Here is a 17,580-nt window from a genome sequence, read left to right as displayed (position 1 = left end):
GCTTAGTCTCTCATATTGTTCTCACACATGCATTCATGTCACCCAACAGAACATCTTTTTCCTCAGGATCAATCATTAATTAATTCTTAATGTTTCCAAAACTCATTTCTTGTTTTTCTATTATCACCACTGACTGGAATGTAGCATGTATCCAAGTTATGAATTCCTATGTTCGTATACACCTATAACATCCTATATGACACCATTTTTGAAATATATTTTAGACTCTTCATTCATCATTAAACCTATACCTTTACACCCCTGCATGTTTTCATCAGCTCCACTCCAAAACACTGGACTACTTTCAAACAGATCTATTACATTCTTCCCCCTTCTCTTCATTTTACCAACATGCAACATTCTCTTCTTTCTGTCATCTAATGTCTTAACTCATCCTCTTTATCATTTACTCTTCTCCAATTCCAAGTCACATCTTCCATATGTTATGGCCATCACCAGATGGGTCCACAGATACTGACTCTAACAGTCATCTTGACGTTGGTCAGTTGAGGGTTTCTCATTAAGCTTTCTAATAAAGTGTGGACTAAATCAGGGGTTTTCAAAGTTTATCAGCCCATGGAAACCATGGATGCAAAGCTTCTAAATGTCAGCTGACAAGGCCCATACCTTCCTCTGTATCTTAGAAAAATTGCTATGCACATTCCTGGAGGCCCTGTAGTCAGCTGAACTGTTTTCTTTGCCCCTTATGGAACCCCATCAAGTTCTAGCAGAAACCTTGAGTTCTCTGGAACAGTCATACCCATGCCACATCCAGCATTCCTTGCTAATGGTAAGGGACTGATAGTTTGGGCCCATTTTGGCTAGTGTGTCACAAGGGTAGCCACAACCCAGTTTTATCCCAAGCATACTCTTGCAATTCCATGCAAACTAGGATCTAGATCAGCATTTTTCAAACTTGGCAACTTTAAGATGTACGGACTTCAACTCCCAGAATTCACCAGCCAGTAGCCTGTTGAGTTGCCAAGTTTGAAAAACACTGATCTAGAGACTACCTTGCAAGCCAACATATGTTACGTGCATCTCATCAACTCAGAGGTACATGTAGTGTGCTAGTCACACACTCAGGCTACTTTTATTACATTATTACTAGGATTATTATTCTAATAAAATTATCTATTTTGTTCTGAATCTAATAAAGGATTTTGGCCATCAACAGTTTTTTTTCTTTGCCCTCCTCCTCTTCACCTTCGGAGCAACGATACTGGGGCCAATGTGCTTGCCTGCTGTCATCTACTAACAAGGATGATTCTTCATTTTTTTGTATAAATCTCTAAGTAACTCCCAGCCATTCGCACCTGCTGCCCTCAGGACCGGCTGAGGAGAAGGCGATAGGCGCTCCCACATAAGCTTCCACTGGGTGGAGGTGAGGGAGCAACGAGAGTCGATTGTAATCACACCCCTAAAGAGGAGAGTCCTTAAATGGGGGAGGAGAGATGGTGACAGTGCTGCGGGCGCTGCTCTGGACACGCTGGGACTAACTGCTGGGAGCTACCTCAACAGCAGCCTCCGTCTCCAACGGCAGGCTGCACGCCCTCCAGCCGCCGCTGCTGCCCCTCTCCCGCCTGATCCCGTCCCGCCAAGAGGCGCGCCCAATGGACCGCCCGCAGGCTGCGCCGCTCGCGCACATTTTCAAAGGGACCTTCGTCCATTCCACCTGCGCCTCACCTATGGTCGTCCTGCAAGGCCACCTGTTGGGTGTAGAGGAGAGCGGGAAGGTGAGCCTGGGAAGGGTCGGAGGGAAGGGCAGCGCGGGGCTGTCAGCTGCTGCCTCCCCTGGCACATGGGCGCTGAAGGATGAGCTCTGGGTGGCGGAGGCCCTGAGGGGTCGCGAAGGAGAAAAGGCGGCAGCGCGACCGGTCAGCGGCGGCGGGACCGCGTGTGGGAGCGAGGGAGAAGTGTGAGGGCAGGACGGTTATATAACGCGTGGAAGGGATATTTTTACCCGTTTTTCCCCCGTTAACACGAAAAACCCGGCAGTTACAGAAACCTCGATGTAGAATAGTGAGAAGGCGGAAGGGCGGGTGGTTGTCATGATTCACAGAACTTACGTAACGTCTATGAAAAAGAAAAATGAAGTTTGGTTTCATCAAATCCATTTCCCAAGCAGTGAGCTAGCTTTCCGGCTTTCGAGAATCGCCCCAAGGGATCGCTTTAAATGGATCCGAAATACGGAAATGATGAGAAGATAGAAAAGTTGTTGGTAGAAAGTGTGGTAGTCTCCAGTACATTAAAGTCTCTTACGGTTTTTAAATGGCAGTTTAGGAAGGTGGGTAAATTATGCCAACTACAAAAAGGACTTGATAGACTTTAGAGATATTCAAGATACGTTGTTTTAGGAAGGGTTGCAACGCGTGTTTCCAATGCTGGCAATTATCAGAGCACGGCAAAAAAATATGATAGAAATAAATATTAAATACTGCTATCCCCTGAGCCTTTTTATTATTTGTCTATATAGAAGAGAAAGTCTGCTTTATACATATATAAAGAAACACTTGTCATCTTTAGATGTCTTTTTTAATTCTGATGTTATATTCAGTCACATAAAAACTCCTTTGCACTAATGTCCCAGAAAACCTCATGATATTATTGGTGTGTTTGTTGTGAAGAATAAATTAGTACTGGGAGTGTTGAGAATTTGCACCCTTTCTCTCTAAGGAGATAAAGAGCTATAAAAATGTTGAGAACGTTGGAGATAAAATATTAGATGTTTCAGGACAGTATTCAGTTCTGATCTTCTGTTCAGCTCACCTGATTGCTTTAATCCAAGATAATATTGTTTAATACTACCTTGTAATATGAAATCCTGCAGAAAGGTTTTCATATGCATTTCCCCCCCCACTATTTCACCTATTCAGATATTTGGTTCCACTAGCCACATCAGCAAGGACAATATTTGTTCAACCATTATATAAGCAGTATCAGGCAAAGCTTCCGGGCTTTGCTACTTTAGCCATCTGGCTCTATGTAATCTTAGATGCCAGAAAACTCTGGTCTAATTAGATGCTCATTTAACAGGAAGTATATGTTCCGCATTCATTGGTGAGTATACAGTTAAAAGCTTAATGAAGCATATTATTGTACAAGCTCATACACTTTCAAATATGTGTGTGTGTGTAGAGAACACATGATTGCAATGCGTAATAAATGAACGTGTTGGGCATAGCAACAACATGCACTTGGTGGTTCTTGAATCATTATCTTCCACTCTCTTTTGAAAATTATTCTTTGCCACATCTGGTTGCTGCATAGAACAATGGAGACAAGGATGTGTGAAAGGTATAAAAATAAGGGGGAAGACTGTTTTTTGAAAAGCTCCAGTGAGTCTAGTTATTGGAAGGATACCACCAAAAGCAGACACGTGGCTTTCTCCTGTTCCATTCTTAGACCGTAGAACATGCTCATTCGAGAGCTATTATTGGGCTCCACTCTTTTTTTTAGAAGAGTGTTAAACGGATTTTTATATTTTTAGATCTGTTTAAACTCATCTATTTAACTAGTCTCAGAAACAGTCTTAAGACAAGTAGGATATGTCGGTCTAACCTCCTAACATGCCAAAGAGGGAAAATGAAGACCTGGATTATTGTGTGATGGGACATGCTGGGGAGATGTTCATCAGCATTCCCAATCAGGAGCAAAAATCAAATAATTCATTTTCCTCCTATTGGTTGTAATAGTAGTAGATATACTATTAGAAAAAAGGAACAGAAAGGATAAATAATTCATCCTGCCACCTTTTTATGTTGGGATGGGAGATTTTTATTTCTTCCTGAAGAGTTTCCTTAGTTCTGGACATACAGAAAGGCTCAAAATGGAGAGATATGATGAGGCAGGAGGTGAACTTGTCCCTGTCTCACTCCACTTAAGTTTCTAGGTTCAGAGGATTAAGCAATGTACATATTGAAGCAGGCTCATCACAGCTTGTGCAACAGTGATTGCTTAAGGCAGTTAATAGGAATTGCTTTTAGGCTTGGAGCCAGAGTGGAGCGTACTTAGCTAATAGGGGTGAGTGTCTGAAAAATTGGCATCCACTATTTTACCTCAGGGAGTTCACTGATGCTGTAGAACACATAGTAAAATTTAAAAATAATTAATATTTTGTTTTAGTATGCCTATGCAAATCCTTTGAAATGAAATGTAGAAGCACCTCTCTTCAAATCACATCTTTTTCAAGGTTCATGCAGCCGTTTTGGAAGCTGCTCCCGGCTGTCTCTGTATATGTAAAATGAAGTGTCTGTCCCTGTAGATCCACACATAGGCACACACAAGACATCTAGAAGCAGCTTCTGCAGTGTCCATGCAAGCTTGGCTGGAGTAAGATGCACCATCTTTCATATGTTGTGAAGCCCCTTGTTTGAAGGATTTGTGCAGCACTATGTTATGGGTCCTTTAATTCAGTTAAATTTTCAGTATATTTAACCACAACTGTGTTTCCTCATGTCCTTAGTGCTCGTTGTTCTTCACAAGAATAAAAATGGCCATAAAAAGTGGGAATCCAAGAACACTTATTTGGCAGTGCTATTAAAAAGGAGACAATATTAAGTGAATGTGCTAGAATGAGTTCTATGAGACACCAGGATAGATAATCTTGACTTTTACTAATTCTACTTTGTTGTTTTTCTTCTTTGAAACTCTTGCGTTTAGCTATGTACTATATAAGAACAGTTTCATCTTCAGTGTGTGTTTCACACATTGTGCCAAGACATTCTTAATGTTTTCTTAAACTGTGGGGGTACATATAATATGTTACACAAAGCCAAATCAAACTGCACTATGGATTTACTCAGTGTGTTGAACCTAGCTTCTGTGTATGTGGGTAGAATATACAATTTGCTATTGAACAATACTTTCCACATGACAGTTGGAAAAATCTTGGAAGGTAAAGGAAGGCTTTTCATTTAAGACAACTTTTGATAACTGGAACAGAACCAGTATACTTTTTTTGTACTCAGATATATACCAGTAGTGCACTAGCGCTGATAGAATATCTTTCAATAGAACATATTACTTAGACTATTTGGGTATAGTGAAATGAATTCACCTTTGAATTTCATAATTGGCTAACTTTATTCACTGTTGTCCGCCAATGTATTCTTATTAAATTTATCAGATGCTGGATCAGTGTAGCAAGCAGTGCTTTTGAATAATAAGTCACACCTTTCTCTAAGTTCCTCCAATATGTCCTTTCCCTGTCCATCTTTTTCTCAGTCTAATACTTCTAAAATCGAGACCTTGCATACCACTGCCACTATCTTAGTCTAGAATCCTTACTTTGGAGTGCCCACTACTTGTTCCATTCCAGAGGTGTGCGCCTTTGTCTGCACGATGCATATACATTTTAGGTAGTTCATAATTAACTTCTGTTTCAGTTTATTTATCCTCTTAGGCAATCTTATCAGTTCATTCAAGTTCAGCAATTTGTGGGCTGGTACGTTGTAATGGAACAGGTTCACAAAGTGGTGACTGCTATCTTTCAGCTGTAATATCAGAGCCAAGTTTTTTGAGTGGAATAGGTTCACTATGATGCATCAATGGATGAACACTTGAAAAATCAAATTATGTTTATATAAATGAACTAACCTTTGCTTTATCGTCTGATTAATGAATACTTATCAAACATTGCTCATAAACAAAAGAAGCAGAACTGATCCTATTGCCTCACCTCTGCAATTTGTTTTTAGTAACTCTGGCCTTTGTTGCCCATATGTATTTGCTTTCTTTCTAAAAATGATATTTGCATAACATTGTTGCACTTTGCTGTTCCATAATAAAATTAGTGCAAAGTGCTGGGCTATGAATATAGTGTTGGCAGCTTGTCTACCATGACAACAGTCCTGCTTTCAGTGCTTACCATCTGGTGCTATATGTTTATCTTTATTTCACTTCTCCCAGTTATGAAATTTGTGTTTAGTACAAAGCATTAGTTATTTTCTTTGCAGTTTTTACTTCAACATCTCTGCAGTATTATTTTGTTGCTCACCAGAAGATCTGAATATATGTATTAGTTATGTAATTACATGCTCATGTGGAAACATGTCACATTATTTGATTTATATAGTTACACATCTCACATATGTGACTCAGGGTGTCTTACAATAAAATAAATAAAACAAAATACATAAAATATAAAACAAATAAAATACATAATATAAAATAAAAATGCATAGCAGCCAAGCATCATAAAATAAAATAAAATAAAATAAAATAAAATAAAATATTCTCCTTCAGGGGACTCAGAGAAGAAACAATCAGTCATGGAAATGAAAGTTTTATAGCACAAAAAAGGTAATGAATCTGCCTCTTTTGCACTGCCTAAACTATTTGCTGAGTTGAAAAAAGACTTAACTAATGGTTGGTCAAAAGTAATTAAACTATTACAAGAAGACATTTCCAAGTTGTTCTCCACTATAATAATCATTGCTGATACTGCAAATAAAGCATCTGAAGTCACTGAAAGGAATTTTGTTAATCTAATAAAAAGAAAACCTCAAAATTTAATGTGAAATTATTATATCTGGAGAATGCCAACCATCACTGCACCAATAAAACTAAAAACATTACACAGTTACATGAAGAATAGAATATATTATCTTTTGCAGTAAATTGCTAAATGGTATACTCCTAGAGATTAACAATAGACCCCAGGACATGGAAAATGTATGCCAGACAGGATACTATAATTATCTCATAAAAAAAAATCAAGATATATTATTAAGTTTTAAGTTTATTATGTTAAAAAGACTATCAATCAAAAGGCTAGAACAATGGAAAACACATATTGTGGTGAAACAGAGTCCAAATATTTTAAGATATAGCATCTGAAATTCTTCAGAAAAGATGTCCACTTTAAACTTTGAATACCTTAGAAAATCTGGGAAAATTTATCACCTGATATTCTTCTTCAGATTAGAATTCAATTTACATGGGAAGAAAAAATCCATATCTACACTGAAATAGATGAAACAAATGAATTCAAGATGAAGTATCTTGAATTGATGAATCAAGATAAACAGATCATGACAAATCCCACTCAGAGATGCACTGAGAGGAGGAGGAGGAGGAGAGAGAAGGAGGAAGAGGAAGTTCTACTATCAACTCTGGAATGGAAGAAGAAAAGAAATCCAATAACAGGAGTAATAGATGATAATGTTGAAAGGGACAATATATATATAGATGTTGGTTTGACCACATCATTTAATGATTAATAATTAATAGAGGAGAACTTCTTTTTAAAAAGTTATTTCTTCTTTTTTATTTTTTAGATAATTCATTGCTGTTATACCTTGAAATTAGAAGGGAGCAGCAGAAGTCTATATTTATCCACCTTGGCCCCCAGAACAGGTTTATCTGTGTGACAATTGTATTGTCACTTCTGGAGGTGACAGCTCTTCAGATTGGCCCATCTATAAACTACAGCAGGAATTCCTGTTATCTTTCTTTACACTGATCACTACATTATTATCAAAATGCTGTATTTTGTGGATCACCATGTAAGAAAGCCACTTTAACATGCTCTTGTTTGAGGATGGCAAAAAAAAAAAAGTAATCTACCTTTGGATTCCATATTCTAACTGCCAAACACACAAACAGCATCTGTTCACCTTGATTTCATGGAAAAGCTCTGTAAGGATTGAGGTAGGGGAGGAGTGGACTAGAGCCAGATGGCCATTACATAAACATACAAGGCCACCAAGGGCTGCTCCAAATATCTATTAATTCAGAATGATGGAAAGAACAGATCTTAAGTTTAAACACCGGAGAATATCAACGTTGTCTAAATTTTTGCACTTAACAGTAGGAAATGAACTATTGCATGAGGCTTTATTCTTTTCTGCAGTGAAGATTCTAATCTAATGTATCCATGTCTGAGTTATCAGCTAAGCCAAGCCAAGCCAAGGTGTCAAGCTAACCCATGAAATGTCAGGAAATTTACATCTGAGCCCAGGCTGGGAAACCTGAAATTGCCAGTTTATATTCAGATAGTATTGTATTAAGCAAGGATGCTTAGAAATCAAATTACACTTCAGACAATATCATAATGCAACATGCTTTATAGTATTAAATATAATACAGAAAAGTTGTATGTATCATAATTGCAATATCTCATTCTTATACAATTACAGTATCTCCACCTGCCCTTTAAAAATTGTCTGGATTTCAGATTGGTAACTTCTGATTACAGTAATTAGAAAATCACATTTTGTTTGAAGAAAATGTCCAGCCATCATTCTTATATGAGAGAGGAGAGGGGGAAACAAAGAGAAAAGTGGGAAGGGAGAATAAGTAGGGTGGCTTTACAGGCTGAGAGGCAGAATTGATAGTAATGTTCAGTAAAGGAAGAGTAGGTGTTCCTGTTAATACTATGCAATAAAACCAGCAAGTAATCTTGTGGCTCCTAAAAGACAACTGCTGTAACTTCCTCATCGCATGGTTTCAAAGTCCTGAGGCAGTATAATATTTTACCTGTACACTTGTAGGGAGAGAGAGAAAGAGAAAGAAAATGGGAGGAAGATTTCTTTAAGGAAAGCAGCTGGTGGCAGTATATTTAGTTATCTCTCCCCAAGCATTGTAGGGAGGAGCATCTCTAAAATACATTAAATACTCAACAGTTACAGAAATTACTTGTACAGTTCCTTTTGTATTTAAAGATGGAATATCTTCTTTTGGAACATTACAAGCTTAGCTTACGGTAATTTGTACTGAGATGAATAATAAGTTGCTACTGATCTGTAGGATATTGCAAGTTATTTAATTCATCACTATTACTGTGCCTGTGAATTTGAACTAATGGCTGTATTACAAGAAATGCTTGAACTGGCTCTTCTGAAGGTCCAATGCGTCATAAAAACCAGGAAATCCAGCCATGCCCAATTAAGCCCAAAGTATTCTGAAGTAACTGTAGGTTATTTATCTTCAGCTAGGAAAAGGATTAACTCCCTCTTGACAAATGAGGAGTTTGAGTCAAAAAGAGGATGAGGGTGGACACGATGGGCTTTTACTTAAAAAAAAAAAAAAAATGAAACAATGGCAACAGGAAATTGCCAGATGCTGCCAGATATAATGGAGACTAGGATACCAGCCAGAATGACTGCTCCCTATTTCATTTGGGTGGTTCCTGTATTCATAATTTACTTTTAACAGAAGCAATGATAGGAATAGACTACTATGCCATAGGAAAACATCTTTGGTGTCAGGCTTTCTCTGTTATCAGACCTGAACTCAACAGAGGGTAGTGTCATGGTAGGCTCATATTCGGAGTCAGAGGAGGAGACCAACGAGCAGCCAGTTTCAGAAGTGCCCACAGACAATGAGCCATCAGCTCCAGAGGCACCGGACAGACTGCCTGCCGCCTGAGCAGGCAGAGGAGGTGGGGCTGCCAGCAATCAGCAGACTTAGCTGCTGCCACTCTCCAAAGATAATGGAGGGAAATTACCGCATCCTCCCAATGCAAGTGCTCAGTGGGCTGCTAAGAGAGTAGAGCAAAGGCGCTCTGCGAGATTACTCATGAGGAAGGAGTCTTGCCCCATTAAGTGAGCTACACCAGGGCAGCTTCTATTAAAATGGAGCAGCAAGTTCAATTTCTCTGTTGATGACAACCGTTTGTTAACTCCTTGATTCTGAACCTGTGACCCTCAAGATCTGGACCTAGACCAGGACCAGCTGATGAACCTTCTACCCAGTTTTGACCTTTGGACTTCGCCTGATTACTTCCTCTCTCTGCCTGCTGCTTTGGACTGTACTCATTAAGACAAGCTTGCTAAGCATTCGGACTTGTTGCTTAATATGAGTGTGTGTGTGTTTGCATTCATATTTACTTTGTCAGCCACTTCTAGTAAAGCACTGCAACCACCTCTTCGTGTGCATGTGTGTGTTGGCCTAGAACAGGACAGGTACTCAGACACTTGACTCCATAGGGCTAAATAAGTATCACTGCTGCAGTCTTAGAATGAAGTGACTGAAGTTAGTGGATTGCTTCTGTAAACATAAGATCCAAGTCATCTCTTATATTCACTGCAGTTTAAATCCAGCATTGCTACTTCCTGTCTTTTCCATGGCTTAACAGGAACTTCAGGTGTATGTAGAGAGGTGGCTGCCTTGGGCCCTGCAGACAAAGGAGATCCTGGGCTGCTTCTTGCCCCACAGCTTTGATCTTTTAAATAGGTTAGGTATTGCAGTGGAGAAAGTGCACAGGAGGAGGGAAGGAGGGAGGAAGGAACAAGGTGGTGTTGCGATATCAACTTACCTTCTACTGTGACTCCTGAGTGAACCATCACTTCAGTTGCTTTGTGGAGAGTGAGGAGGTTCGGGGGAGCTCATGGGGTTCAGGCCTTATGCTCCTGTAAGGAAGAAATGACTGGATGACTCTCCTCTTCCTTTTCTCCTGCCCAAGCTCAATAGTAGCAGCCTGTGGGGGATTGGGGTAGGAGGCTGGTGAGACTGAGTACCACTGTTAGGCCCCCCAGAGAGTTCTCCTTACACTACTGGACACCTTGTTTTGCAACTCTGATGTTCATGTTATTTACATAATCAGCTTTCTTGGGCTGGGAAAGTCTAGCCCAATATATCTCCCATGCCATCCTTCTCTTCTACCCCTTCCCTTTCTATGTCTCTGAAAGGATCAGGAATTCCTCCTACTCCTCCTTCCTAGTTCAGAGTGACAGGAAGGAGAGGCATTTCTTCCTCTCTCCATCTCCATGTCTGAAAGCTCATCTTCCTTGAGATTCAGGGTAGCAGAAATGCATGATACTCTATCTTCATTGTAGAAGGCCCTTTCTAGTTGGAGCCAATGAGATATATGCAATTTCAGAAGCCTTCCTTTCTTCAAGTGTCCTCTGAGAAACAATGGGGGAGTCTGTCCCTGTACCTCCCCTTCATAGTCACCCAGCCCCAGCTTCCTCCCTTCCTCTCTCCACTAAGCTCCCCACCTCCCCAAAATCAGCATTGCTGGCAACAGCAGAACTTTCTTAGTTGATTAGGTAATTTGGGTTTATGAGGTGCTACAGATAGAAATGGTGAAGGAAAGGCATTGCTTGCATGTTGGCCATGGCCTCCCAGTAATATTTAGTGTCAGAGTCTGCACATTCATTCCCAAAGTTCAGTAAATCCTCTGGAAACCAAACAGTTCCATCAAAGATTTCTTTATTGGGAGAAATGCACAGCAGCTATAGTTTGTTGAGTCTAATTCCACAAAGCAAAACCCTTCCTTTTTAAGCCCAAACTTAAACTCCCCCCCCCCTTGTTCTTCTCTTTTCCCGCTTGAAATTCTTTGCACCTTGCTCTGGTTCTCACAGCGCTTGGCCTTGGAGATGCCTGTGTAAAGATAACAGCACCTGGCATTCTCTCCTCCCTCTTCCTTCTAACTTCAATGGCAGGTTAAGCAAGCGGTTTGCAATTAGATTGCAAATATTAACCATTTAATATACATTGTGAAAACTAAATTAAAAGCAATCGAAGGTTCTAGCTTGCGCAGATCCTGACATTTAGTCTCCTCCAATGCCCTGGATGGCCCCATCCTGTACTGTGAATCCAGAATGCAGTCTACTTTGAACTCTTCCTCCCCATCTACCAATGGTGTCCTAACAGCAGTAAAAACAATGGAAAAATGGATTTATCTTCAAGGTGTCTGGAAGCTGCAAGTGCAAAGCAATCAGACTGATTTGTGCCACAATGGAGAATGGTCCAATTAACTTGGCATCCAGCTTCTTAAGAAATCACACAGAAGGAGTTGCTTGATACAGAGCCAAATGCAATATTTGACAGCAGTGAAAGAACCCTTTTTGTAAATATATTAGTTTTATTGCTCATATTTACAAGCGGAGACACACACACACACACACACATATATCATATTATTTAGGATATACAAAAAGAAAATTGCCTATTTAAAAGTAAAACAAAATGAAACATTTAATATGACCTAATTTCTACCACTAACAAAACTAAAATATAGAATAATCATTTGCTAAATTCCCTTGCATACAGAGTGATATATATATTTTATTCTTTTACCCTTTCTTAGATCACGTTTTTTGAACCAGCTGATGGACAAGACAAACTAGCAAAGAAGTGGGGATTTAAAGCATCTGACATACAAGAGCTCAGTAATAAGTATGCATTTGTTTTATTTTATATTATCAACTGATGATTTGTGCATATTTCTTTTCAAGAACAATTGTATGGCTTATAAACCTGGTTGGCTAAAAGTAGAAAAACCAGTAACACCAGTTTGGATATAATAGCAAAGAAGCTAGGGGCAAAGCCAAATAGGATTAATGAAATACTATGAATCACCACAGTTGCTTTTATTGTATTAGAAGAGGATCACTATGTAAGAATTTAAATCTTAAAATCTCATGAGACTTTGTCAGATTATTTCTGTTGACCCTTGTTTGTTTTTGTCCTTCTTTTCTATTTAGCTGACAAGAAATCCATTTGTGTATCTTCCTTTCTCATTCTCTGCCAAAAGACATTCCAATTTATTAATTTTAACATTTTATGGCATTCTAACTTAATAAGAGTTGTACAGGCTTCAAAAATGTTTCAGAAGTGTTTTGGACTTTGTGTGATCCTGAAAAAAAAGTTACACGACTCAGTAAAGCACCCACATCTTTTTTTCAGGCTTCCACCAAAGCCTAGAAGAAATATGGCCATATTCATGAATAGCAGAGGGATGCTGTGCTCATGGGAGATCTGAAACCCTTCTGAATAATTTGGAAAACTTGTACAATGCTATTATTTATCAGTTGTATAATTTATGTCATTTATCTATTTAAAATATTTGTATAATGCTTCTTGTAAAAAAAGTCTCATAAAAATTTGCACTTAAGAGAATCAGTTCAAACAATTGATAAAAATTTACATTACAAAAAACACTGTAGTACACACACATACACATATTATAATGTAGTACTGATGCCGACTGGGTTGAAAAGACTTAGGGAACATTCATGCTTACAGTTTAAGCTTCTCCTGCCTTAAATAAACTGAGACACTGTGGCAACATCTTGCAAGATATTCAGTCCAGAATGCAGGCTACCACATACTCCCATTGGAGATTTATCCTGCTGCTGTGCCCTGCCACCTTTCTATTCCAGGAAATCAACAGCTAATTGCTTTACTTCCTGGGGGAAGGTCTTAGTGCGCTTACATACTTTTATATGTGTGTCATTGTATAGGTAGTCCCCATTTAGCAACTGTCTCATACAGCGACTGTTCACAGTTATGATGGTGATGAAAAAGTAACTTGACGACCAATCCTTGCATTTACAACTTTCACAGGTCTGTAAAGCAAAGGAAAGCTGAAGTAAATTCATAACTATAGTCGCAGTTTTACTTAGCAACTGCTTTGCTTAACAACTGAGTTACTAGTCCCAATTGTGGTTGTTAAGTGAGAACTACCTGTATGTGTAGAATATATCTATACAAAGTTTATATTTAGAAAGTTAAACCATAACATGCATATATATGCAAGTACAACAACAACTTTTAAGATCAAATTCCTTTCTTGAAGCTGTTTTGTACTGTAATACCTTCTAGACCTTCCTTTTATCATCAGCACAATGACTGTTTTAAATATTACTAAAAGTCTTAGAAGCTATTAAAATAAGGGCAACTATTGGTTCAGTTGAAGGTGCTTCCCTTCCTCTATCAAATGGCCAATGAACTGCTCCAGTTAGCCTGTTGGGAAGGAAAGCGCACCAGCTAAGACAGACAAGAACCCTGTTTGTTTGTTTGTTTGTTTGTCACATTTACAGTCAGTTCCAGAAATATTGGGACATCGACACAATTCTAACATCTTTGGCTCTATACACCACCACAATGGATTTGGAATGAAACAAACACAATGTGCCTTAACTGCAGCCTGTCAGCTTTAATTTGAGGGTATGTACATCCAACTCAGGTGAACGGTGTAGGAATTACAAGAGTTTGCATATGTGCCTCCCACTTGTTAAGGGACCAAAAGTAATGGGACAATTGGCTTCTCAGCTGTTCCATGGCCAGGTGTGTGATATTCCCTCAGTACCCCAATTACAATGTGCGGATAAAAGGCCCAGAGTTCATTTCAGGTGTGCTATTTGGATTTGGAATCTGTTGCTGTCAACTCTCAAGATGAGATCCAAAGAGCTGTCACTATCAGTGAAGCAAGCCATCATTAGGCTGAAGAAACAAAACAAACCCATCAGAGAGATAGCAACAACATTAGGCATGGCCAAAACAACTGTTTGGAATATTCCAAAAAGAAGGAACGCACCGGTGAGCTCAGCAACACCAAAAGACCCGGGAGACAACGGAAAACAACTGTGGTGGATGACCGAAGAATCCTTTCCCTGGTGAAGAAAACACCCTTCACAACAGTTGGCCAGATCAAGAACACTCTCCAGGAGGTAGGTGTATGTGTGTCAAAGTCAACAATCAAAAGAAGACTTCACCAGAGTGAATACAGAGGGTTCACCACAAGATGTAAACCATTGGTGAGCCTCAAAAACAGGAAGGGCAGATTAGAGTTTGCCAAACGACATCTAAAAAAGCCTTCACAGTTCTGGAACAACATCCTATGGACAGATGAGACCAAGATCAACTTGTACCAGAGTGATGGGAAGAGAAGAGTATGGAGAAGGAAAGGAACTGCTCATGATCCTAAGCATACCACCTCATCAGTGAAGCATGGTGGTGATAGTGTCATGGCATGGGCATGTATGGCTGCCAATGGAACTGGTTCTCTTGTATTTATTGATGATGTGACTGCTGACAAAAGCAGCAGGATGAATTCTGCAGTGTTTCGGGCAATATTATCTGCTCACATTCAGCCAAATGCTGCAGAACTCATTGGACGGCGCTTCACAGTACAGATGGACAATGACCCAAAGCATACTGCAAAAGCAACCAAAGAGTTTTTGAAGGGACAGAAGTGGAATGTTATGCAATGGCCAAGTCAATCACCTGACCTGAATCCCATTGAGCATGCATTTCACTTACTGAAGACAAAACTGAAGGGAAAATGGCCCAAGAACAAGCAGGAACTGAAGACAGTTGCAGTAGAGGCCTGGCAGAGCATCACCAGGGATGAAACCCAGCGTCTGGTGATGTCTATGCGTTCCAGGCTTCAGGCTGTGATTGACTGCAACGGATTTGCAACCAAGTATTAAAAAGGGAAAGTTTGATTTATGATTATTATTCTGTCCCATTACTTTTGGTCCCTTAACAAGTGGGAGGCACATATGCAAACTCTTGTAATTCCTACACCGTTCACCTGAGTTGGATGTACATACCCTCAAATTAAAGCTGACAGTCTGCAGTTAAAGCACATTGTGTTTGTTTCATTCCAAATCCATTGTGGTAGTGTATAGAGCCAAAGATGTTAGAATTGTGTCGATGTCCCAATATTTCTGGACCTGACTGTATATAGTCATCCATCTCACACAAAGTGACTCTTGACTTAAGAGTCTAATACTTGATCTAACACTTGACCTAAGACAAAAGATATTACTTTCAGACTACAGAAAGAAAATGCCCTGGAAGTCCAATTTGCAATGGGAGGGATGCAATTAAAGACTGATGTCTGTTTCCACCCTCAAAAAATGGTTGCTGTCCCATTTTAGGGATGGGGCAACTAGGCATTACAGATAAGCCTTAAAGCACCATGTAGGCAAACCAATATATTATATGATTGTACATTGTTTTCTGCATACAATTAAGTGAATAATTTGTTCATATGATTGCCCTTATTTCTTAAGTAAATTGTTAAGAGTTTGTTTTGCCCAGAACATACATATATTTTTTTAAAATTGAAATGTACTGAGTTATACCACCTGTTGCAGAATCAACTTTTTAATCATTCCTAAATACCCACAGGCTTTCTCATCCAGAAGCAATTATGAGTCTCAATTCATCTGGAAGAGGGCAGATTACTCTATTGCTGTCTATTTTTTTTTTTGCTCCTGCAACTAGATATACATTGCTTCTGAATGCAACTTTCATAACCAACTGTAATATCCAGTACCTGATGATGAATCTATCCTTTATTTATTCTTTACTTAACTATTGAACAACAGCAACAACATATGAAGAAATAGGAGACAATAAATACAAGTTTTGTGGAGGAATATTATGAACTGCATTATTATAATACTGAAATTCAATTTGTGGAACTTGGGATTCCATACTGTATATAGCCAGTCAATCTCCTGCACAATTCAGAAATCTACCAGCAATTGTTGTACAAAATGTCAGATAGGTAATCTATACAGAAACAAGTATACATTGTACCTGTAATTGTACAGTTATAATGTCAAATATGCCGTTGTACAGCCAGCCATTCCAATGAAATGGTTGCTCCAAAGTGGTAACTATGGCTTAAGAATATGGATTTTACTTTCAATAAATGCAGTTATATTAGTCTGAACTGAATACATAAATGTTCTTTTAGTATGGCAAAAATGTTAATTTTATATTTATATTTCAAAATCTTTGCTAGGACAGGTTGCAAGTTTCAACCGATGTAAGAAGCATAGGTTGTCTTGTGTTGTAAAAAAATTGGTGGAGCAGCATGATGTCTTTTTGTTTTAGTTTTCTGTGCAAGTGAAGAAGGTTAGGTTTCAGTGAGTGAGATGAATATTTGTGCCCATGACTTGCTCAGCTGAGTAGCTGAGTAATACTTTCATCTCAATCCAGTAAAAGAAGTACACTGAAATTAAATAATGCATTGTTTATTTATTAATCATTGTTTAGAAAAAAAAAGAGAGAACAAGCAAGCAAAAGGAGAAAAGAAAAAGAAAAAATGAATTGATACAGAAATATAATAATGCGTTTTTGAAAAATTCAGGTTTGGTTTCTTTCAAATATTATGAATATTAAGATCTAATAGTATCAAAGGACAGTAAATCTTATTATCTAATATAAGAGAGAACTGATACAGAATTAATATAACCAGAAAAGGTCTGGATATTTGCTGGAATGTTCATGAATCACATAAGATAAAATGCTGAGAATAATATATGAAAGATGTGGTATAACAAAAATATTTTTCAGGGAGCTGGTTTAGTATTATGTAATTTAGAGACACATCCAGTGATGGGCACAATCTGTGTGCCTGTATGGGTTGCTAGGTCTTGATATTGTAACTGCAGCAATCTTACTGCACAAGAAAGATGCTAAGGTTCCGTTCTTGTCATAAACAATAAATTATAGTTTGAAATATCTTCTATTTATCTATGATGTCAAGGGTTCCTTTGTCAGAAACAGATAACGTTATTATCTGAGCCTATGTGGTTTTGATATTTGAACCAGAAATTGTCCCTACCTTTAATTTCTTCTCTGGAATTTGTATCAAAATGTTCTGTCCAATTTTGTGGGCAGAGAATGCCAGGATGTTTGTCGACTATGTCAGCCAATCAACCGTTATTCTTACTACCCACTCATGTTAAATCAGAGAGGTTTCCCAGTTTACTGGGAACACATACACGCAGGCATGCTGCCTTTATTGATATTTCTTCAGCTGCCCTACTTCACACTATGTTGCTTCTGTCAACAGAATCAGCAGAATGTAATTTGCCACTGGAAAGG

General features: G+C 38.7%; 1 protein-coding gene across 1 annotated transcript in view; it reads left to right on the top strand.

The window, feature by feature from the left end:
- The first annotated feature begins 1,440 nt into the window (after positions 1–1,440).
- The window catches only part of GDA (guanine deaminase), a 50,446-nt gene continuing 34,306 nt past the window's right edge, over positions 1,441–17,580 (top strand). The window contains exons 1-2 of the mRNA XM_007434503.4: positions 1,441–1,736; positions 12,038–12,126. Coding sequence (XP_007434565.2) covers positions 1,614–1,736; positions 12,038–12,126 — 212 coding nt within the window. The 5' untranslated portion in view covers positions 1,441–1,613. The remainder of the gene's footprint in view (positions 1,737–12,037; positions 12,127–17,580) is intronic.

This window comes from Python bivittatus, unplaced genomic scaffold (assembly GCF_059951505.1).
Source record: "Python bivittatus isolate LINGU-HERP-01145 unplaced genomic scaffold, Pbiv_v1 ctg000850_np1212, whole genome shotgun sequence".
In the NCBI taxonomy this organism is placed as follows: Eukaryota; Metazoa; Chordata; class Lepidosauria; order Squamata; family Pythonidae; genus Python; species Python bivittatus.
Note: the sequence above shows the minus strand (reverse complement) of the source record. Positions and strands in the feature narration are given on the sequence as shown.